This window comes from Mytilus edulis, chromosome 12 (assembly GCF_963676685.1).
Source record: "Mytilus edulis chromosome 12, xbMytEdul2.2, whole genome shotgun sequence".
Lineage (NCBI taxonomy): Eukaryota > Metazoa > Mollusca > Bivalvia > Mytilida > Mytilidae > Mytilus > Mytilus edulis.
The window spans coordinates 38967413-38985075 of NC_092355.1; the positions used below are offsets into that span (position 1 = coordinate 38967413).

A 17663-nucleotide genomic window follows, 5' to 3' on the forward strand; every position below is an offset into this window, starting at 1 on the left:
ATGTTTTCTTAAATTGCATTTCAAAAACCGCTATCACGGTTCATGATATATCACCTGCTTGGATTTGGGGATATATAAAACCTATCGAATAACAAGCAATGTATCTATTATACTACACTGAATCATATGCGTGCCAAACACATTTTTTTATTGACATGAACAACTAAAAGCAAAGGTTTCATTTGTCAAACAGAAGGAGACGTCCTGTTCATTTCATTCAATAAGATTCCCATTCATTCTGCTCTTAATGAACTTGTCACACGGAACTACATTTTGTAACGGCCGTTATCTTTATACAAGTTTCTAAAGATAAACGTCTATTACGGAATGTTCATAAGAAATAAAATGGCAACCGGTGGTTTTAAATGCACTTTTCTGAGTAAGTCAGAATAACTTTTGCTCATATTTAGAATTACGATTACCTTGAAGATGTGTTTTCTTTTAATGAATATTTATGATGCATCTTAATTATGTGTATAAATTGTAATTATTATTTGAAATATCCATAAAATGTGCAATTGATAACAATTATTTGCATTTTGGGTTATGATATCACTATGACAAATTTAATTTTGGATGTAACACGTCTTCTGATTGGTTGAAAGTGTTAAGTATATTAGCGCATAGACATAATTAAGTCATGTGAACGTGACGTTATCATGATTGACTCAATAAAAATAATTTAGAATTAAATTATAAGGAATGACTGTTATACTTTTACTGTCCTTTCAAAATTTTCTTGCTGTTTTGTTTGTTTTTTCTTTAAGTAGTTCTTTTCATTTTTTTGTTAATTAGTCCATATATCATAGTATAAAATATGATGCGGAAGCTTATAGTTAAAACAGTAGATTGTGTGGTTGTCATCTAACAGAGCCATATTTTGAAATTATTAATAGATCATTCTAATTGGGGATCTTCAAAATTTGAGTGTTCTTATGTATATTGAGAAAAGTAAACAAACAAAGAAAAAAAAAGAACTCCAAGAGTACATAAAATTCAAAACCAAAAGTCCTTTGTAGAATAGAAAAATTAAACCTCCGACTCCAGAAACGAATGGAAAACGACTGTCATATTCGTGACTTGGTACCGGCAAGTCCTTATGTAGAAAATGGTTGATTAAACCAGGTAAAAATGATAATAGACAGTATTCTCTGAACACAAGGAAAAAGTAAATCATACTGTAAAATACGACACCTAAAATAATTCAGCAAACCAAACCCCTCTTAAGGATGTTTGCTCCTCCATTTTTTGATTTTTTGCCAGATTTTCAGAATCCTCTGGTTTTATCCATGTATTGTCATTATAAAATTTTGCCCACTAACCCCTACTTTTCTTTTCATAATTTTATTACATAAAGTTTAAAAAGCCATATTTCAAAATTTTATAAAATTCTTGTTATTTTTTCATATTTTTGTAACAAATAAGGCCCTAATGTTAAATATATGAAAAATCTAGAGAGAATTATTTCCCGCCAAATTTTCAATGGCTTATATCTCGAAAATGAGCACACGGACCCTCCATTTTTTCTACTTTTTGAGTTTCTTTATTGATATACTATCAATTCATAATAGTCTTTTAGTTCATAACAGAGTAGTGAACATCCTTAAATTTTAAGGAACTAATGTATTTGTAATACTAGTACAGAAGGTTCACCAGCCGTGATGTAATAAACTTATGGCAAAACTATGACCGGGATTGGAACCACGACAAAATAAACACGTTGTTACCCGTGACAACATTATTTCGCGGCAAAGACATTGCCTACAATAGCGGCTGCACTAATATGCCGGCCATTCTCCTTATCATTTTACAATTGATAGATTGATTTTAAGCAATGCACAATAACTGTGATTATTATATGAAAGAAAAGTTATGTTTTAGAATATATTCATCATTTATCGTTTCAGTTTCTTTAGCTTTGGGAACAAACGCCTTTCTAAGTGAGTATACTCAAGTATATACAAAATAAAAATATGGACTCATTTACGTTTATGGGTATTAATTTTTCGTAGATATTTGACTTTGTGGTTTTACCAATGTCTATAGGCTGTGGAAAATATTTACATCGTTGAATTTTGATTTTGGTTTATAAGTATACTCACGAAATTCACGAAGAAAGTACTAGCATCACACGAATAATAAGAAACCACAGTATAAAATACCAAATTATAAACACGTACATTTGAAGAATCAAAAACAAATAAATAATTGTCTTTCCTCTCCTAGATAGAGGCAGCAGTTGTACACCCTGCCATTAGTAATAAATCGATTTAGCGAAAACAAATGCGGTTTACAAACGGATAACCAGGGTAACACTTCAAATAAAAGAGGAAAACAATGGAACAATATAAACACTGAAATGCAACAAAAAGACACTGCATACTTTGATTGTTACACAGTTAGATATAAAACACATAAATCAGGATGTTAGTCATACTGTTGGTGATTGTATGCACTATTTTGTCGAGTGCCATTTTCACGATGAGGCAAGAAAAGAGAAACAGTGTATTTTTAATTGAGCTTCAATTGGCTAGTGATGGTGATTGTTCATTTCAACGAAAATCTAAAAAATTTGGGTTTTATATAATCTTATACCAGAATTACACAAAGATTCAGAACATTCATTTGCGAGTATAGTCTTGAGAAACGTTGAAAGTCCATCGGAAGGGGACGATAAATGGCTGGCCCGTGTTTAGAGAGAGAGAAATACATCTTGTACGTAGTTTTGTTAAAGATACTCTACAAGATTTTGAAAAGGGCAGTTATAACTTTGTTCAATATTTTCGCTACTTTTGCACAAAATTATAATTATTGAAATAAAATTAAATATTTTACTTTTTTCTAATTTTTGTGCTATTTTCACATTTCCTGTCCGCTGTGAGAAAAAAATTTCTCCTCATTGGTGAAAAAATATGTTCTCGGCAAATGGTTGATTGAAATTTAATTGTGACGTTGAATTTTCTTGTTTTTTTCTGAAGTTTCTTATTGTGATGTCATTAAAAGAGGGACGAAAGATACCAAAGGGACAGTCAAACTCATAAATCCAAAACAAACTGACAACGCCATGGCTAAAAATGAAAAAGACAAACAGAAAAACAATAGTACACATGACACAACATAGAAAACTAAAGAATAAACAACACGAACCCCACCAAAAACTAGGGGTGATCTCAGGTGCTCCGGAAGGGTAAGCAGATCCTGCTCCACCATGCCTGATGACGTCACATCAAAAGTACACAGCTTTCCTCAAATCTTTGAAAATGAAAGATAAAAATCATTAGAGAAACAGATTCCACCACTGTAACTCGAGTAGTACGATATAACTCCACTCTCATCAGCTAAATTTTAATTTTAAGCCTCGCGCTTTAAATATTAAAATGTAACTGTTTCGAGTGGAGAAATATCGTAATACACTTGTTGAAGTTGTGGTATCTATATCTATACACTCATAATACGAAACAAAGGTTCCAACTCACTCAAACAAAGTTTATCCCAAAATATGTGATTTTTTATTTCTTTCTGTCTCATTTTATCAAAAAGATCGAGAGTATCATCAATACAGATGTCACGTTCGTAAGTGCTCAATCACCACTAATCTGAGACAGTGGTGAACCAATGTAAAATATAAGAAAAACTATAAAAATCATGCAGTTGAGAAAGGCTTAACTTATTAGATGGATATATATATAGATAGAGAAATGCATCTAACAAAAACACAGAGTGGCCATATGCAGGTACATTTACATTCCCATAACAAAAATGCATTATTAACATATCTGAGAGTACTCGCAGTTTCTGACAGCTAGTTTAATAACAACTAATAAAAACAAATCTTGTTTCTTAGTCTAAGGTTGTGTACCCATGTTGGATTTTTTCTTTTTATCTTGAATTTAGTATCAAATGTGAAATTATCACAGTCAAGATCTGGTGTGGTACAGATCGAAAAAGATGGTCAAGTAGGAACGATATGTTCCAACGGTTTTACTTTAGAGGACGCTACAGTAGTCTGTCGGGAAGCTGGATTTGGACAATCGTAAGTGAAATGATAGACATCTTTTTATATACTATTACATGAAAATTCTATATAACGCGAAAGAAAGAATGATAAAAAGATACCAACATGGACAATTGCGTGTGATAAGTCGTAGAAAATGTTATAATACTTGGCAAAAAAACCCCAGAAAGACAACAAAACATTGCATAGAAATTAACGAAATGAGAAACACGAACCCTGCTGAAAACCGAGTATGGTCTAACATTTGCTAGTGGGCTGTTAATCCCCAAGGGAATCATCAGCTCAATGATCGGTATTTATAATGTGATTTCGGTACTTGCGTGATTTATAACATCTGCTTATTGAAAATTCCCCGATCATAAATTAAGAAATAATTAGAAAATAAGGTTTCGATTGCCTTAGGGAAAAGTTTACCTTAGATGAATTTGGCTATTCTCTTTAATCAAATAGCTCCTAATTTTGAACGCATTAATACATCACTGGTTATTACATGATTTAAAGGTTTGAGCATTCCTGATGAAGATAAATCTAAAGTTCAAAATTCAAAATGTGAATGTCTGTTTTAATTTTATTTAGAAATCACTGATTTTCATTACAAAAGAGGGGCGAAAGATACCAGAGATTGAAAATAAATTGACAACGCCATGGCGAAAAAATATAAAGACAAACAGACAAATAATAGTACACAAAACACAGCATAGAAAACTAAAGACTAAAGAACACGAATCACACCAAATACTGGAAGTGATCCGGAATGGTAACCAGATTCCGCACCACATGTGGAACCCGTTGTGTTACTTATGTTATTACAAATCCGGTAAATAGTCTAATTCGGTAGGTCACATTCATGAAAAAGAAAGGGTATTGTAGTAACGACATGAGGAACATATCCGATATCATCTGTGAAACGGTTATTCCATTACGGTACAACCGATATACTCTGATAATATCATCTTTTTTTTCAAGTGGAATAGCTATACCTACTCTGGAACATATATATGGACCAGGCACTGGAAAAATTCATTATAACGAATTAGGATGTATTGGAAATGAAACAACCATAAGTAGTTGTAAAAACAGAGATTTCGTTGATTGTCTACACACGGAAGACGTTGGTGTTATTTGTGGCGCGAGTATGTATCATATGTAGTTCGTGTGCATATTTTTCAATTTGTTTAAGACGTGTATACATTATGTTGGTCTTGATTTTGAATTTGAGGATCCACCATCATCAAACGATTGTGTAGGAAACATAATTATTTTTGAGTTCAGATCATTTTGATATATCTATTTCTATATGGTATCGTACTATCCTTGCGATTAAGACACGAAACACATATGACAGAGAGGCGAAAGACATCATTTAGATATTCAAACTCACAAGTCGAAAACACACGCCTATTGTTGTTATATTCTATTTCATTTTGTTTCTAGCAATTATACCACTTCTTCTTCTTTGTATGTGAAAATGATACGAAAAAAGAAAACGACAAAAAAATATTAAAAACAGTACACAAAAAACAACATACTAAACCAAAGACTGCGCTACACGAGGGTGATCTCAGAAAGGTAATCAGATACTTCTCAACTAGGAAAGTTCTATATATCTATAAAACCAGGTTCAACCCACCATATTTGTCTTGAAATGTCCTGTACATAGCCAGAAAAGTGGCTGTTGTTATCTTTCAGTTCGTTTCGGCGTGTGTTGCATTGTCTTTTTGTCTTTTTACTTCAGTGTTTCTGTTGTTTCGTTGTTTTTCTCTTATAGTTGGTGTGTTTACCTCAGTTTTACCCGGTTTTGTTTTCTCTCAATCGATTTATGACTTTCGAACAGCGGTATGCTATTGTTGCCTTTATTTATGCTTTAATATCAATTGATCAAATGGCTTCTTTGAAGATGGAATTCGTTTACAATTGGAGAATAAGGACCATGGTAGACTAGACGTCACAATAAATGGTAAAACTGGAACTGTATGTAATGATTACTTCGACGATAACGCAGCCAAGGTTGTTTGTAGACAACTTGGACTTCCATTGTACGTTTATTTAAATCAAAGCATGACCTGAAAAGAATTTGAATAGCAAAATATACCGATCTCCGAGGAAAAGTTGAAACGAAAAGTCCATGAGAAAATGGCAAAAAAATCTCAAGTTTTTCACGATATTTCTAAATTTTTATACAATAAAATCGTTAAAAAAGTGTTTCGCTCTACAAATTATATATATACGTCCATTATCAAAAATCACGGATCAGGAAGTACACACAAATAAAACGTAACATTCGTTTACTAGGTTATAAAGATTTAGAATATGACCTTAAAGTTGCAATAGATACACAAAAAGGATAACAAATTTAAAATAAGTAAAGTATTTCATTTATATATTGTCGTTATGAGTTCCAGCTGTGTACGTCATCATTTAAGAAGGCTTTATGTACCTCTATGATTTTTTATGACCGTTTTGTTTCACATATTACCATGGATGTGTTCTTATTTTCAAAGACACAATTCCATTTGAATCTCCTTCCTCGACTGAACATTACTGAACCATTCGGCAATCCTCGGTTGAATCCGCTACTCTCATTCTATGAAGGTATGAAATCGCCCGAGATGTGACGAATGAATACTGAATAAGACTTATCACCTGTTTGAACTTTTAAATAACAAAATGACGGGGACCGCATGTAAAGCATGTAAAAACGTTAATTGGACCAAAGCGACTCTTCAATTATTATCTTTTGTAAACTATTAACTAAACACTAAAGCTATTACTATCCATTATTTCTCTTGGACTATAACATCTTATATCTGTAAAAGACAAAAGAAGAGGCGAACAGGCATAAATGCGACATACAAAGTCATAAGTCGAAAATTTAACTGACAAATAAAGGCAACAGTAGTATACCGCTGTTCAAAACTCATAAAGTCATGGCTAAAAAAAAGATAAAAAACAAAAAAAAACACAAAGTTTAAAACTAAAGACTGACCAACACGAACCCCACAAAAAACTTGGGTATTCTCAGGTTCCTTTTACTATCTTTCAGCCAAAATGCACACTATGGTAAAACTCGCCATGTATTAGGGTACAACGTCTCAATATTACTTGATGATGTCCAGTGTTCTGGGACAGAAGACAATATATTAAAATGTAAAATGCAAGTTGTTGGTAAAAATGATTGTTTGCACGAACAAGATGTCAGCGTTTATTGCTATGGTAAGATATAATATTATGTCATGTTAATTGCGATACAATTATTGGTTCCATGATGCTTTTTCTGTCATTGTGATGATCAGAAAAATAATAACAAAACAGTTCAAATTTTACTTGAAAGGAGCGCATTTCGACAGTAAATGTTTCTATAGTTATGTTCCATTACAAAATATTTGAAAACAGAAAAATAAAAGTTAAAAACGTCATAAAATTTATTACCTAAAGGGTATATATATAACTACAGTGCAAATATTTCTATTAATTAGTATACATTATATGACAAAAACTGGTTTGTTTTTAACTTAGTCGAATGTAGAGATATCCAAGTTTGAATTTCTAACAATAATTAGATAATTAATAAGGCACCGACCATTAATATTTTGTGAGAGTATGTTATGACGTTCATTTTTTTCTGAACTAGGACACATTTTTATTTAGGGGCTAGCTGATGCCCACTTCTGAGTGCGGGATTTCTCGATGCGTTGAAGACCCATTGGCGGCCTTCGTTTGTTATCTGCTCTTTGTTAGGGTTGTTGTCTCTTTTACATATTTTCCATTTCCATTCTTAATTTTATTTCATATTTGTTTATTACATTGTTTTACTCTGGATTCAATTACAAATTAAAAGTTTTGTTCAGACTGAATTGAAAATTCCATATAAACGTTAACAATCGTCGAGCTTTAAACAGTTTTTGCTCGATAATATGATTGAACAGTTTTTACTCGAAAAATACAATATTTTTCCAAATAACTGCTTATCTCCTCCTCCCCTCCCCACCACCTCATAAAAAAATGACCGTACACGTTCTGATTCATTATGTTATATTGTTTCAAGATAGTTGTTGACCGTTATAAAAAAAACATTGACATACAATAGACTATTCCTTGTATGCATTTTTATATCTGTCAGAGAATGACGAACGATTACGAGCCGTATCTGTTGTATACTTTTAAGAGAAGTTACACGTACCAGTTCGGAAGCCTTTTCACGGTTTGACAAACGACGGAAGTAACATCATCACTGAGCAAACACGACACTATTTATCAGTGGCAGATTTGTTAATTTATTATCCTCAAACGCTTTAATATATCTGAACCAGATTATAAGTATGACTGGTGACAATGATGAGAGTAGAATTTGCATATATATTCTGGAACAACAATCTTGTCTCATAGTTTGATATTAATTTCTAATGAAAGTAGGCTAATTAAAAAAAAGAACCCCCCAAAAAACATATTAGACATCTTTTGCGAAAATTAATGTATATAATATATAATGCCAAATGACAAACTTCAATTCATCGTATAATTAAAAATGTACAGTTGAAGGGTACTATACATGAGGTCTTTTAACATCAACTTACACTATCGGTTACCGGATAACCGGTCGATCGATTATCCGAGTAACCGGTTTGTCAAATCGATTTTACTCGAAAAGATGTTATTGTATTTCCTAAACATGTATCATGTATGATAAAGCGCAAACAACAGCTCCCACGACAACGACAGTTCCTACAACTACGACAGCGGCAATGACTACATCAAAAGGAGTACAATCATGTGTGGACGATTCTCGTCTTAACTGCGACAAATCTTCATGCAGCACTAACTTAAAATCGTTTTGTCCATTAACGTGTAATCTTTGTAGTAAGTATTTTTACATTGTGTGTTTTTATTAATGATATGTTAAGTTCTAAAATTCAAAGCGAACGAACTCGATGTTAAGTTATTACACCAGAAGATGCGCACTTATGCATTAACATGAATTGTACTATGCGGTGATATCTACCTTAGTGAGGTCAACGAGTCTTAAATAGCTGGCTGAAATTCATAGTCACTATGATGGCCGTTTATACGTTTGTGAAATGGTTGTTCTGACTCACCAACGTACTGTTTACTTCATTTACATGGTACAAGATACATGTTTGTTGTCTTGTAACACACCGTCTGCTTCCGTAAACCTTGATGACGTAGAACATGGTTCAGGTGAGAAATCAGCTCTTACAAGCAAGTCTTTTGTTGACCTTTATATCTGAAAAAAAAATTAAATCACAAGAATACTGAAATTCAAAAAGGAAAGTCCCCAATCAAATGATAAAACGCATCAAACGAATGGACAACAAGTGTAATATTCCTGACTGGTACAGGCGTTTTCAAATGTAGAAAATGGTGGATTGAACCTGGTTTTATAGCATTAAACCTGTTACTTGTACGACAGTTGCTTCAAATTCAATTATATTGACAACGATGCGAGAACAAAACAAACAGACACAATAGGTAACTAGAGGCTCTAAAGAGCCTGTGTCGCTCACCTTGGTCTTGTGCATATTCAACAATGGACACGGATACATTCATGACATAATTGTGTTTTGGTGATAGTGATGTGTTTGTAGATCTTACTTTACTGAACATTCTTGTTGCTACAATTATCTCTATCTATAATGAACTTGGTCCAGTAATTACAGTGGAAAATATTTTCTAAAAATTTACAAAAATTTATGAAAAATGTTAAAAATTAACTATAAAGGGCAATTACTCCTTAAGGGGTCAATTGACTATTTTGGTCATGTAAACCTATTTGTAGATCTTATTTTGCTGAACGTTATTGCTGTATACAGTTTATCTCTATTTATAATAATATTCAAGATAATAACAAAAAACGGCAAAATTTCCTTAAAATTACCAATTCAGGACAGTAACCTAACAATGGGTTGTCCGATCCATGTGAAAACATCAGGGCAGATCAATCTTAATCTGATAAACAATTAAATCCTGTCAGATTTTCTCTTAATGCTTCGGTTTTTGAGTTATAAGCCAAAAACTGCATTTTACCCCTATGTTCTATTATTAGCCGTGGCAGCCATTTTGGTTGATTGGCCAGGTCACGCCACACATTTTTTAAACAAGTTACCCCAATGATGATTGTGGCCAAGTTTAGTTTAATTTGGCCCAGTAGTTTCAGTGAAGAAGATTTTTGTAAAAGATTACTAAGATTTTCGAAAAAATGGTTAAAAATTGATTATAAAGGGCAATAACTCCTTCAGGGGTCAACTGACCATTTTGGTCATGCTGACTTATTTGTAAATCATACTTTGCTGAACATTATTGCTGTTTACAGTTTATCTCTATCTATAATAATATTCAAGATAATAACCAAAAACAGCAAAATTTCCTTAAAATTACCAATTCAGGGGCAGCAACCCAACAACAGGTTGTCTGATTCATCTGAAAATTTCAGGACAGATAGATCTTGACCTGATTAACACTTTTACTGCGTCAGATTTGCTCTAAATGCTTTGGTTATTGAGTTATAAGCCAAAAACTGCATTTTACCCCTATGTTCTATTTTTAGCCATGGCGGCCATCTTGGTTGGTTGGCCGGGTCACGCCACAAATTTTTTAAACTAGATATCCCAAAGAGGATTGTGGCCAAGTTTGGATGAATTTGGCACAGTAGTTTCATAGGAGAAGATTTTTGTAAAAGAGTTCTAAGATTTACGAAAAATGGTTAAAAATTGACTATAAAGGTCAATTATAACTCCTAAAGGGGTCAAATGACCATTTTGGTTATGTTGACGTATTTGTAAATCTTACTTTGCTGAACATTATTGCTGTTTACAGTTTATCTCTATCTATAATAATATTCAAGATAATAACAAAAAACAGTAAAAAATCCCTAAAATTACGAGTTCAGGGGCAGCAACCCAATAACGGAAGGTCGGATTCATCTAAAAAATTTGAGGGCAGATAGATCTTGGCGGCCATCTTGGTTGGTTGACCGGGTCACGCCACACATTTTTAAAACTAGATACCCCAATGATGATTGTGGCCAAGTTTGGTTTAATTTGGCCCAGTAGTTTCAGAGGAGAAGATTTTGTAAAAGTTAACGACGACGGACGACGACGACGACGGACGACGGACGCCAAGTGATGGAAAAAAGCTCACTTGACCATTCGGGCCAGGTGAGCTAAAAATGTCCAAAATAGGGTCACAGCAGCCAACATTGTGTTACAATTTTAATCCTTATAAAAACAAAACGAATATGAAAGAGCTTATACATGTAGTTACCAAACCAAACATAAGGAACAAATCCGTTGTGATCTTTGACACAGAATGTCGATAACAGTAAACCAAATCATGACACATGCTTCAAACTAAGAAGCAAAGAGGCAAACAGTTTAAATATGTAAATTATGAGATACACGCCGATCTTCACAAAGTCAAAACGTTCATGTTTGACTAGTTGATAGAAAAGACTCAATCAGAATTGAGGTAGACGGCAATACATCTTTTTACCAAAAAAAATAGAAAATTATGAAATATAAGAAGATAAGTATGTGTGTTTTTTTTTTAAAAGTTTTACAAACATCATTGTTATTTATTGTTCAATATGGTATAATCATGTAAATTAAACGACTTATGCATTCCTTTCATATCAGATGTAACAACCCCTCCTCCCTGTAATGATAACCCAATTGTGAATTGTAAACCTTCAGTGTGTACTGATCCTGTGCTGAAAGACTACTGCAAGGCAACTTGTGGTACCTGTGCAGGTATGATCATTTTATATGCAACTACTTTGATTTAATCTGTATTATAGTACTGCAACCAGAGTTCATTTTTTAAAATTTTAATGGTCCGGAAGAACACACACCTAAATTATATATCGATGGAAAGAGGAAAACGTGTATAATAAGAAAAGTTGGGTCGTAAAAATCCAGAGTGGTCACAATTTTGTGAAATTGAGGTCAAAGGTCAGACCTAAAAATATCAACATTTCAACCACAAGGACAAAAAGGAGAAATATTCTGATATTTATTCAATAGAATGCTACAAAAACGATTCAATCATAAGCATATGGTATAAACGATGTTAAAACGACAAATTTGACTACTTATATGAAAAGCTGCCATTAAAAAATGGCGTTGATTTGGAACCTTCTGATTTTTTTCCATTTAAGACATAGCAAAAGAAGAAGTGGCCTTGACCTTTTCACATCCATAAACTTTCATATTGTGTATAGTATTTCACTATAGTATATTACAGAATTATTTTCGAAAGTATAAAACACCAGTTTATTTAATTATTTCAATATTTTTTCTATCTTTGAAAAAAAAACAAAATTCAAGTGCTGAAACAGTGTTTTTAATTTTGCATCTTAAAGGTTGTGTATTTTGTGAAAAGTAGTATCTAGTTATAGATAAATACATATTGTGTATTTGCAAAGTCTAGACAGGGCAGTTATAACACAAAATATACTATAGTCACACGAGGCGAATGCGAGGTTTAAAAAAAAGGAGTGTAAAACAAAGTCAGTTTGGTGCATGAACATTTTGTTAGTGGGATAACCCTGGTAAAAAAGTTAACTCATTAATTTTTTACGGGAAGGATGAAAAATTATACAATGCAATGCTAATTTTCTAATGTTTTAATTCAAAATCAGTCATGATCCTTATATAACTTTTAAAAGTGACACACACTAGCTCAAGTATTCATAAAATAGGGACATGAATCAATCTCTAAGTCATCATATGCGGATTCAGTACGCGTATTAGCATTACAAGACACTTCCCTTTTTCATAAGAACAAGTTCGGCGTAGGACAGAGTTTGTTCAAAGCAAACACAGTTTTTGAGTACAAATGCTATCTGGAGCGTAAATACCGTCATGATTCGGTCAAACTCGTCAGATATAGTCTTACCTTTGCATAGGAAACACAAAAGAAATGTGAGTACAAAGTTTCGATAAATGTTAGTGACCCATAATCCCATATGCATATGCATGATGTATCTGCACTGCCAATCCAAAATGTAATGGGGCGAATGTTGCTACAGAAACGATTGATTTTGTAATAGCCATCCATTTGCGAATTTTTGTTATCTTTAGGGACAATATACGGTTCAGAAGCGCCTTTGTGTTATTTTTATCACTTAACTAACAAATGAACTTTTGAGCCTAGGCTCCGTGTTGAAGACCGGACCGTGACCTATAATGGTTTACTTTTATAAATTGTGACTTGGATGGTGTGTTGTATCGTTGGCACTCATACCACATCTTCCTATATCTATTAACAAGCTATGCATTTCCATAGAAATACCAAAACGAGGACATAGCTCATAAGAGCACTGGTGGCAGGGTGAAGTAATTGTTCTTCTTTTAATGTATCCTTAATATTTTCAGACACACCTTGGTGTAATTCTGAAAGTCTTAACATAGACTTCAATTTTCCTGCAGCAGATATGGCATCCCCTAAATTGAGTTCAGAGCTAAACACTTTATTTCATATCCCTTGGCCCCACTGTGTCTGAATTGTAAGGTGTCACAATATCTAGTTAGTTCTGGAGTTTGACATCATATGCGGATTCAGTACGCGTATTAGCATTACAAGACACTTCCCTTTTTCATAAGAACAAGTTCGGCGTAGGACAGAGTTTGTTCAAAGCAAACACAGTTTTTGAGTACAAATGCTATCTGGAGCGTAAATACCGTCATGATTCGGTCAAACTCGTCAGATATAGTCTTACCTTTGCATAGGAAACACAAAAGAAATGTGAGTACAAAGTTTCGATAAATGTTAGTGACCCATAATCCCATATGCATATGCATGATGTATCTGCACTGCCAATCCAAAATGTAATGGGGCGAATGTTGCTACAGAAACGATTGATTTTGTAATAGCCATCCATTTGCGAATTTTTGTTATCTTTAGGGACAATATACGGTTCAGAAGCGCCTTTGTGTTATTTTTATCACTTAACTAACAAATGAACTTTTGAGCCTAGGCTCCGTGTTGAAGACCGGACCGTGACCTATAATGGTTTACTTTTATAAATTGTGACTTGGATGGTGTGTTGTATCGTTGGCACTCATACCACATCTTCCTATATCTATTAACAAGCTATGCATTTCCATAGAAATACCAAAACGAGGACATAGCTCATAAGAGCACTGATGGCAGGATGAAGTAATTGTTCTTCTTTTAATGTATCCTTAATATTTTCAGACACACCTTGGTGTAATTCTGAAAGTCTTAACATAGACTTCAATTTTCCTGCAGCAGATATGGCATCCCCTAAATTGAGTTCAGAGCTAAACACTTTATTTCATATCCCTTGGCCCCACTGTGTCTGAATTGTAAGGTGTCACAATATCTAGTTAGTTCTGGAGTTTGGCAGTTTGGTAAGCAACAGAGACAATCTTGGGTAAAATTGATCGGTATATATAGAGGATGTGCTACATGAGAAAGGCTTTTTTTTTATGGAAGAACAAATCACATCACTAACAATCGTTATTAATGAACTGACAGCAAGTTCAAATTCTAATTTTTCAGTAACTGTTTTACTTAATTGCACAGGTGTTGACTTCAATCAGTTCTTGGTTATGCATGGATAAATGATTACTCACATTAATAAGGACAACTTAAAAGACTGTCAACACGTTCTGTTTTTTTTTTAAAGGTTTGTCTTTTACACAAAAACCCTGTTTTCATATCCAAACTACAAGTAAGAAACTGAGCGCGAGTTCGTATAAAAGTGTCAGGTTGTGAGGATACATGTCGATCAGTTTGATCACATGTATGGATTTCTGTTGTTTCTAATTTTAAGTTCCCCAAGGGTGACTGGTGAAACGAAATATGGTCACTTGGTCTTGTCCCGACCGGCAGTAAAACGAAGTGGGGCGTCCGTTTGGCTGTGCGGGATGTATCAAGTTCGCAGTCACGTCCGGTCAGAATGGGGACGTTAAGTCCGATGCCTCGTGTAAAGGGAGTATCACGTTCTTTGCATGTTTAAACCCTTGCATCAACTCTTTGAGGAGTCCGAAGGTGGCCTGTTGCAATGGAAAATTTCTGTCCCAATCCAATATACCATCATTTTCCAGTGGCAGTCTAAATTTTCCCGATCATCATCCCGAATAGCCTCTATTATGACAAAACCTACCTATTGTTTTTATTGTTAACTTGTTCTCGTCCTGAACATGCATGAAATATTTGTCATTGGACGTTAAGCAACCAACAATCAATCAATCAATCTAATTTAAAGACGCACCAATTTTGCCTTCTGGTGCAAGTCTCATAACATCACTGATGATTCGCCCACGGAAAGCAGAATATTAAGAGAAGTTGGTTTTAGCATCACCTTGTCACACACCAAATCTCTGCGAATCTTCAATAGAACTTTCCCCCCTACCACTTGCATGCATATTAACTGCTCTGAAGTTAAACATTGACATACAATGTATTTTCACACAATGTCAACTATAGTCATTATCCGGAAAAACCTCTTATCCGAAGGATTTGGTTAACTTTTATATAAAGTCAAAATTTTATTAACAAAAATATAACTTATTTACAGAAAATACACGAAAGAACTATTATATATATATTATATATATATATTCAAATACTATTTTTGAATCATATGTTTTCTCGTTTTCAAAGAAAACGCGTTACATTTCTAGCTAAAAAACAGCTAACTCTAAGTTTGAAAGTTTTACTTGGAGATGGTATTATATTTATGTCTTCATCATTCCGATGATCCTTGATGATATGTGCATAGAAAATATTTACGAAAATAGCGGGAAATTTAACCAAAATATATATTTTTGGATTTTAAGGTAACTACCCAAAACCGTTAATTGAGGGGTACCCCCATGAAAGGGATAAAATACAAAAATGTGACCATAGAAACTTTTTACGACCCGACGGAAATTAAAATATAGATATTATTCTATCATTTAAAACAAGTTGCAGCCGTGTGTTATTCCGGACCATTACACTCGTTAACTAAGCGTCTTTTTCGATGTCAGTTGCAGTACTATTAGTGTACATTTATCATGGTAATGTGAAATATTATGGTCGTTATTTTGCCGTTTTAGGATTTAATTGATAATATTTGTAAAAGTGTACACCAAATCACCGTGATTGGTTAGAAATGAAATAAACAATGGATTTGACCAATGCCGCGACGTTATTATTATCTTGGGATACGAACAAGCAAAATTGGCCGTAGTCCTTTAGATTTTGAAACGGACAATTAAAACAATAAATTTATATGTTTGATATAGGAAATTGAAAGAACTTCAAAACTCAGAGAGCCCACAAATGACCACAATGACATCTAAATTTGATATTTTTTGGAAATTAAATTCTTTCAATGTTACATTATGGTCCCTTTTTCTAAGGATATTCTTATTCCAGGCATAGACGAGCTTAGTCGTGTTTGGCACAACTTTTTGGATTCTTGGGTCCTCAATGCTCTACAACTTTATACTAGTTTTGGTTTTCTAATTATTTTAATCTGAGCGTCACTGATGAGTCGTATGAAGACGAAACGAGCGTCTGGCGTATTAAATTATAAGCCTGATACCTTTGATAACTAATTCCATTGATTCCTTGATTATATAATTTATAATCGTTTTACTAATAAATAATAGGATTCCATGAGCTTTCAACGTCTTTTAACTTAAAACAAGACCTCGAAATATATGTCTTAGACTACACGTTTAATTTTGCGGTCGTACTTCCAGTTAAGCGTACAGCTCGAAAAAAAAACAACAGCATTTTTATTATAGATACATACAAATAAATTTTTTTTTTTTTTTTAACATAATTTAATTATATACAAACAATAAAGCCAGCTGATGATCTATGCTAATTACCAGTTGAGTGTATATTATAAAATCTAAAGTAAGACTGGTACAATTAAATACAAGATTATTTGAATATTGAACGATCACTCAGTGTTGAAGTATACTATTTAAATAATATTGCAAGGTTTACGAGTACTGTAAAGATAAAAATCGTTTCTATCGTTAATAATTGACGTTTGAGATTTGAATAAATAAAAAAATCTGATTATGATTATCTAGTTGATGCTGTTCTTTCTTTCATTATTATTAGGGGCTAGTACAACAACATGGATTCATGTTATACCAGTTACTCCCCATGTTGGATTACCAGTTACTCCGGTTGTTGGATGATGATTTGTATTGCAGTAAACATAAAATTTTGATATTAAAAAACCGTCATTTTTTATGTGTTTTTTTTATATCTTATAATTTGTCAATTATAATTATAAATCAATAAATCAATCAATCAATCAATCGATCGATCGATCGATCGATCGATCGAGAGAGAGAGAGGTTATATCCGCACGAGACTATAGACGAAAGAGAGGGGGGTAATATCGCCACGAGACTATAGAGAGAGAGAGAGAGAGAGAGAGAGAGAGAGAGAGAGAGAGAGAGAGAGAGAGGGGTTATATCGCCACGAGACTATAGACGAGAGAGAGAGAGAGAGAGAGAGAGAGAGAGAGAGAGAGAGAGAGAGAGAGAGAGAGAGAGAGAGAGAGAGAGAGAGAGAGAGAGAGAGAGAGAGAGAGAGAGAGAGAGAGAGGTTATATCGCCACGAGACTTTAGACTAGCCCTGTCGAGGATCATTT

General features: G+C 33.5%; 1 protein-coding gene across 1 annotated transcript; it reads left to right on the forward strand.

Moving 5' to 3' along the window:
• Positions 1-295: 295 nt before the first annotated feature.
• On the forward strand, positions 296-17257 carry LOC139498424 (neurotrypsin-like). The gene is made up of 9 exons (XM_071286807.1): positions 296-379; positions 1908-1940; positions 3895-4033; positions 4982-5148; positions 5913-6051; positions 7059-7228; positions 8705-8872; positions 11665-11778; positions 17123-17257. The coding sequence occupies exons 1-9, from the start codon at positions 328-330 to the stop codon at positions 17200-17202; spliced, it is 1062 nt and encodes a 353-aa protein (XP_071142908.1). The 5' UTR covers positions 296-327; the 3' UTR covers positions 17203-17257.
• Positions 17258-17663: the final 406 nt, after the last annotated feature.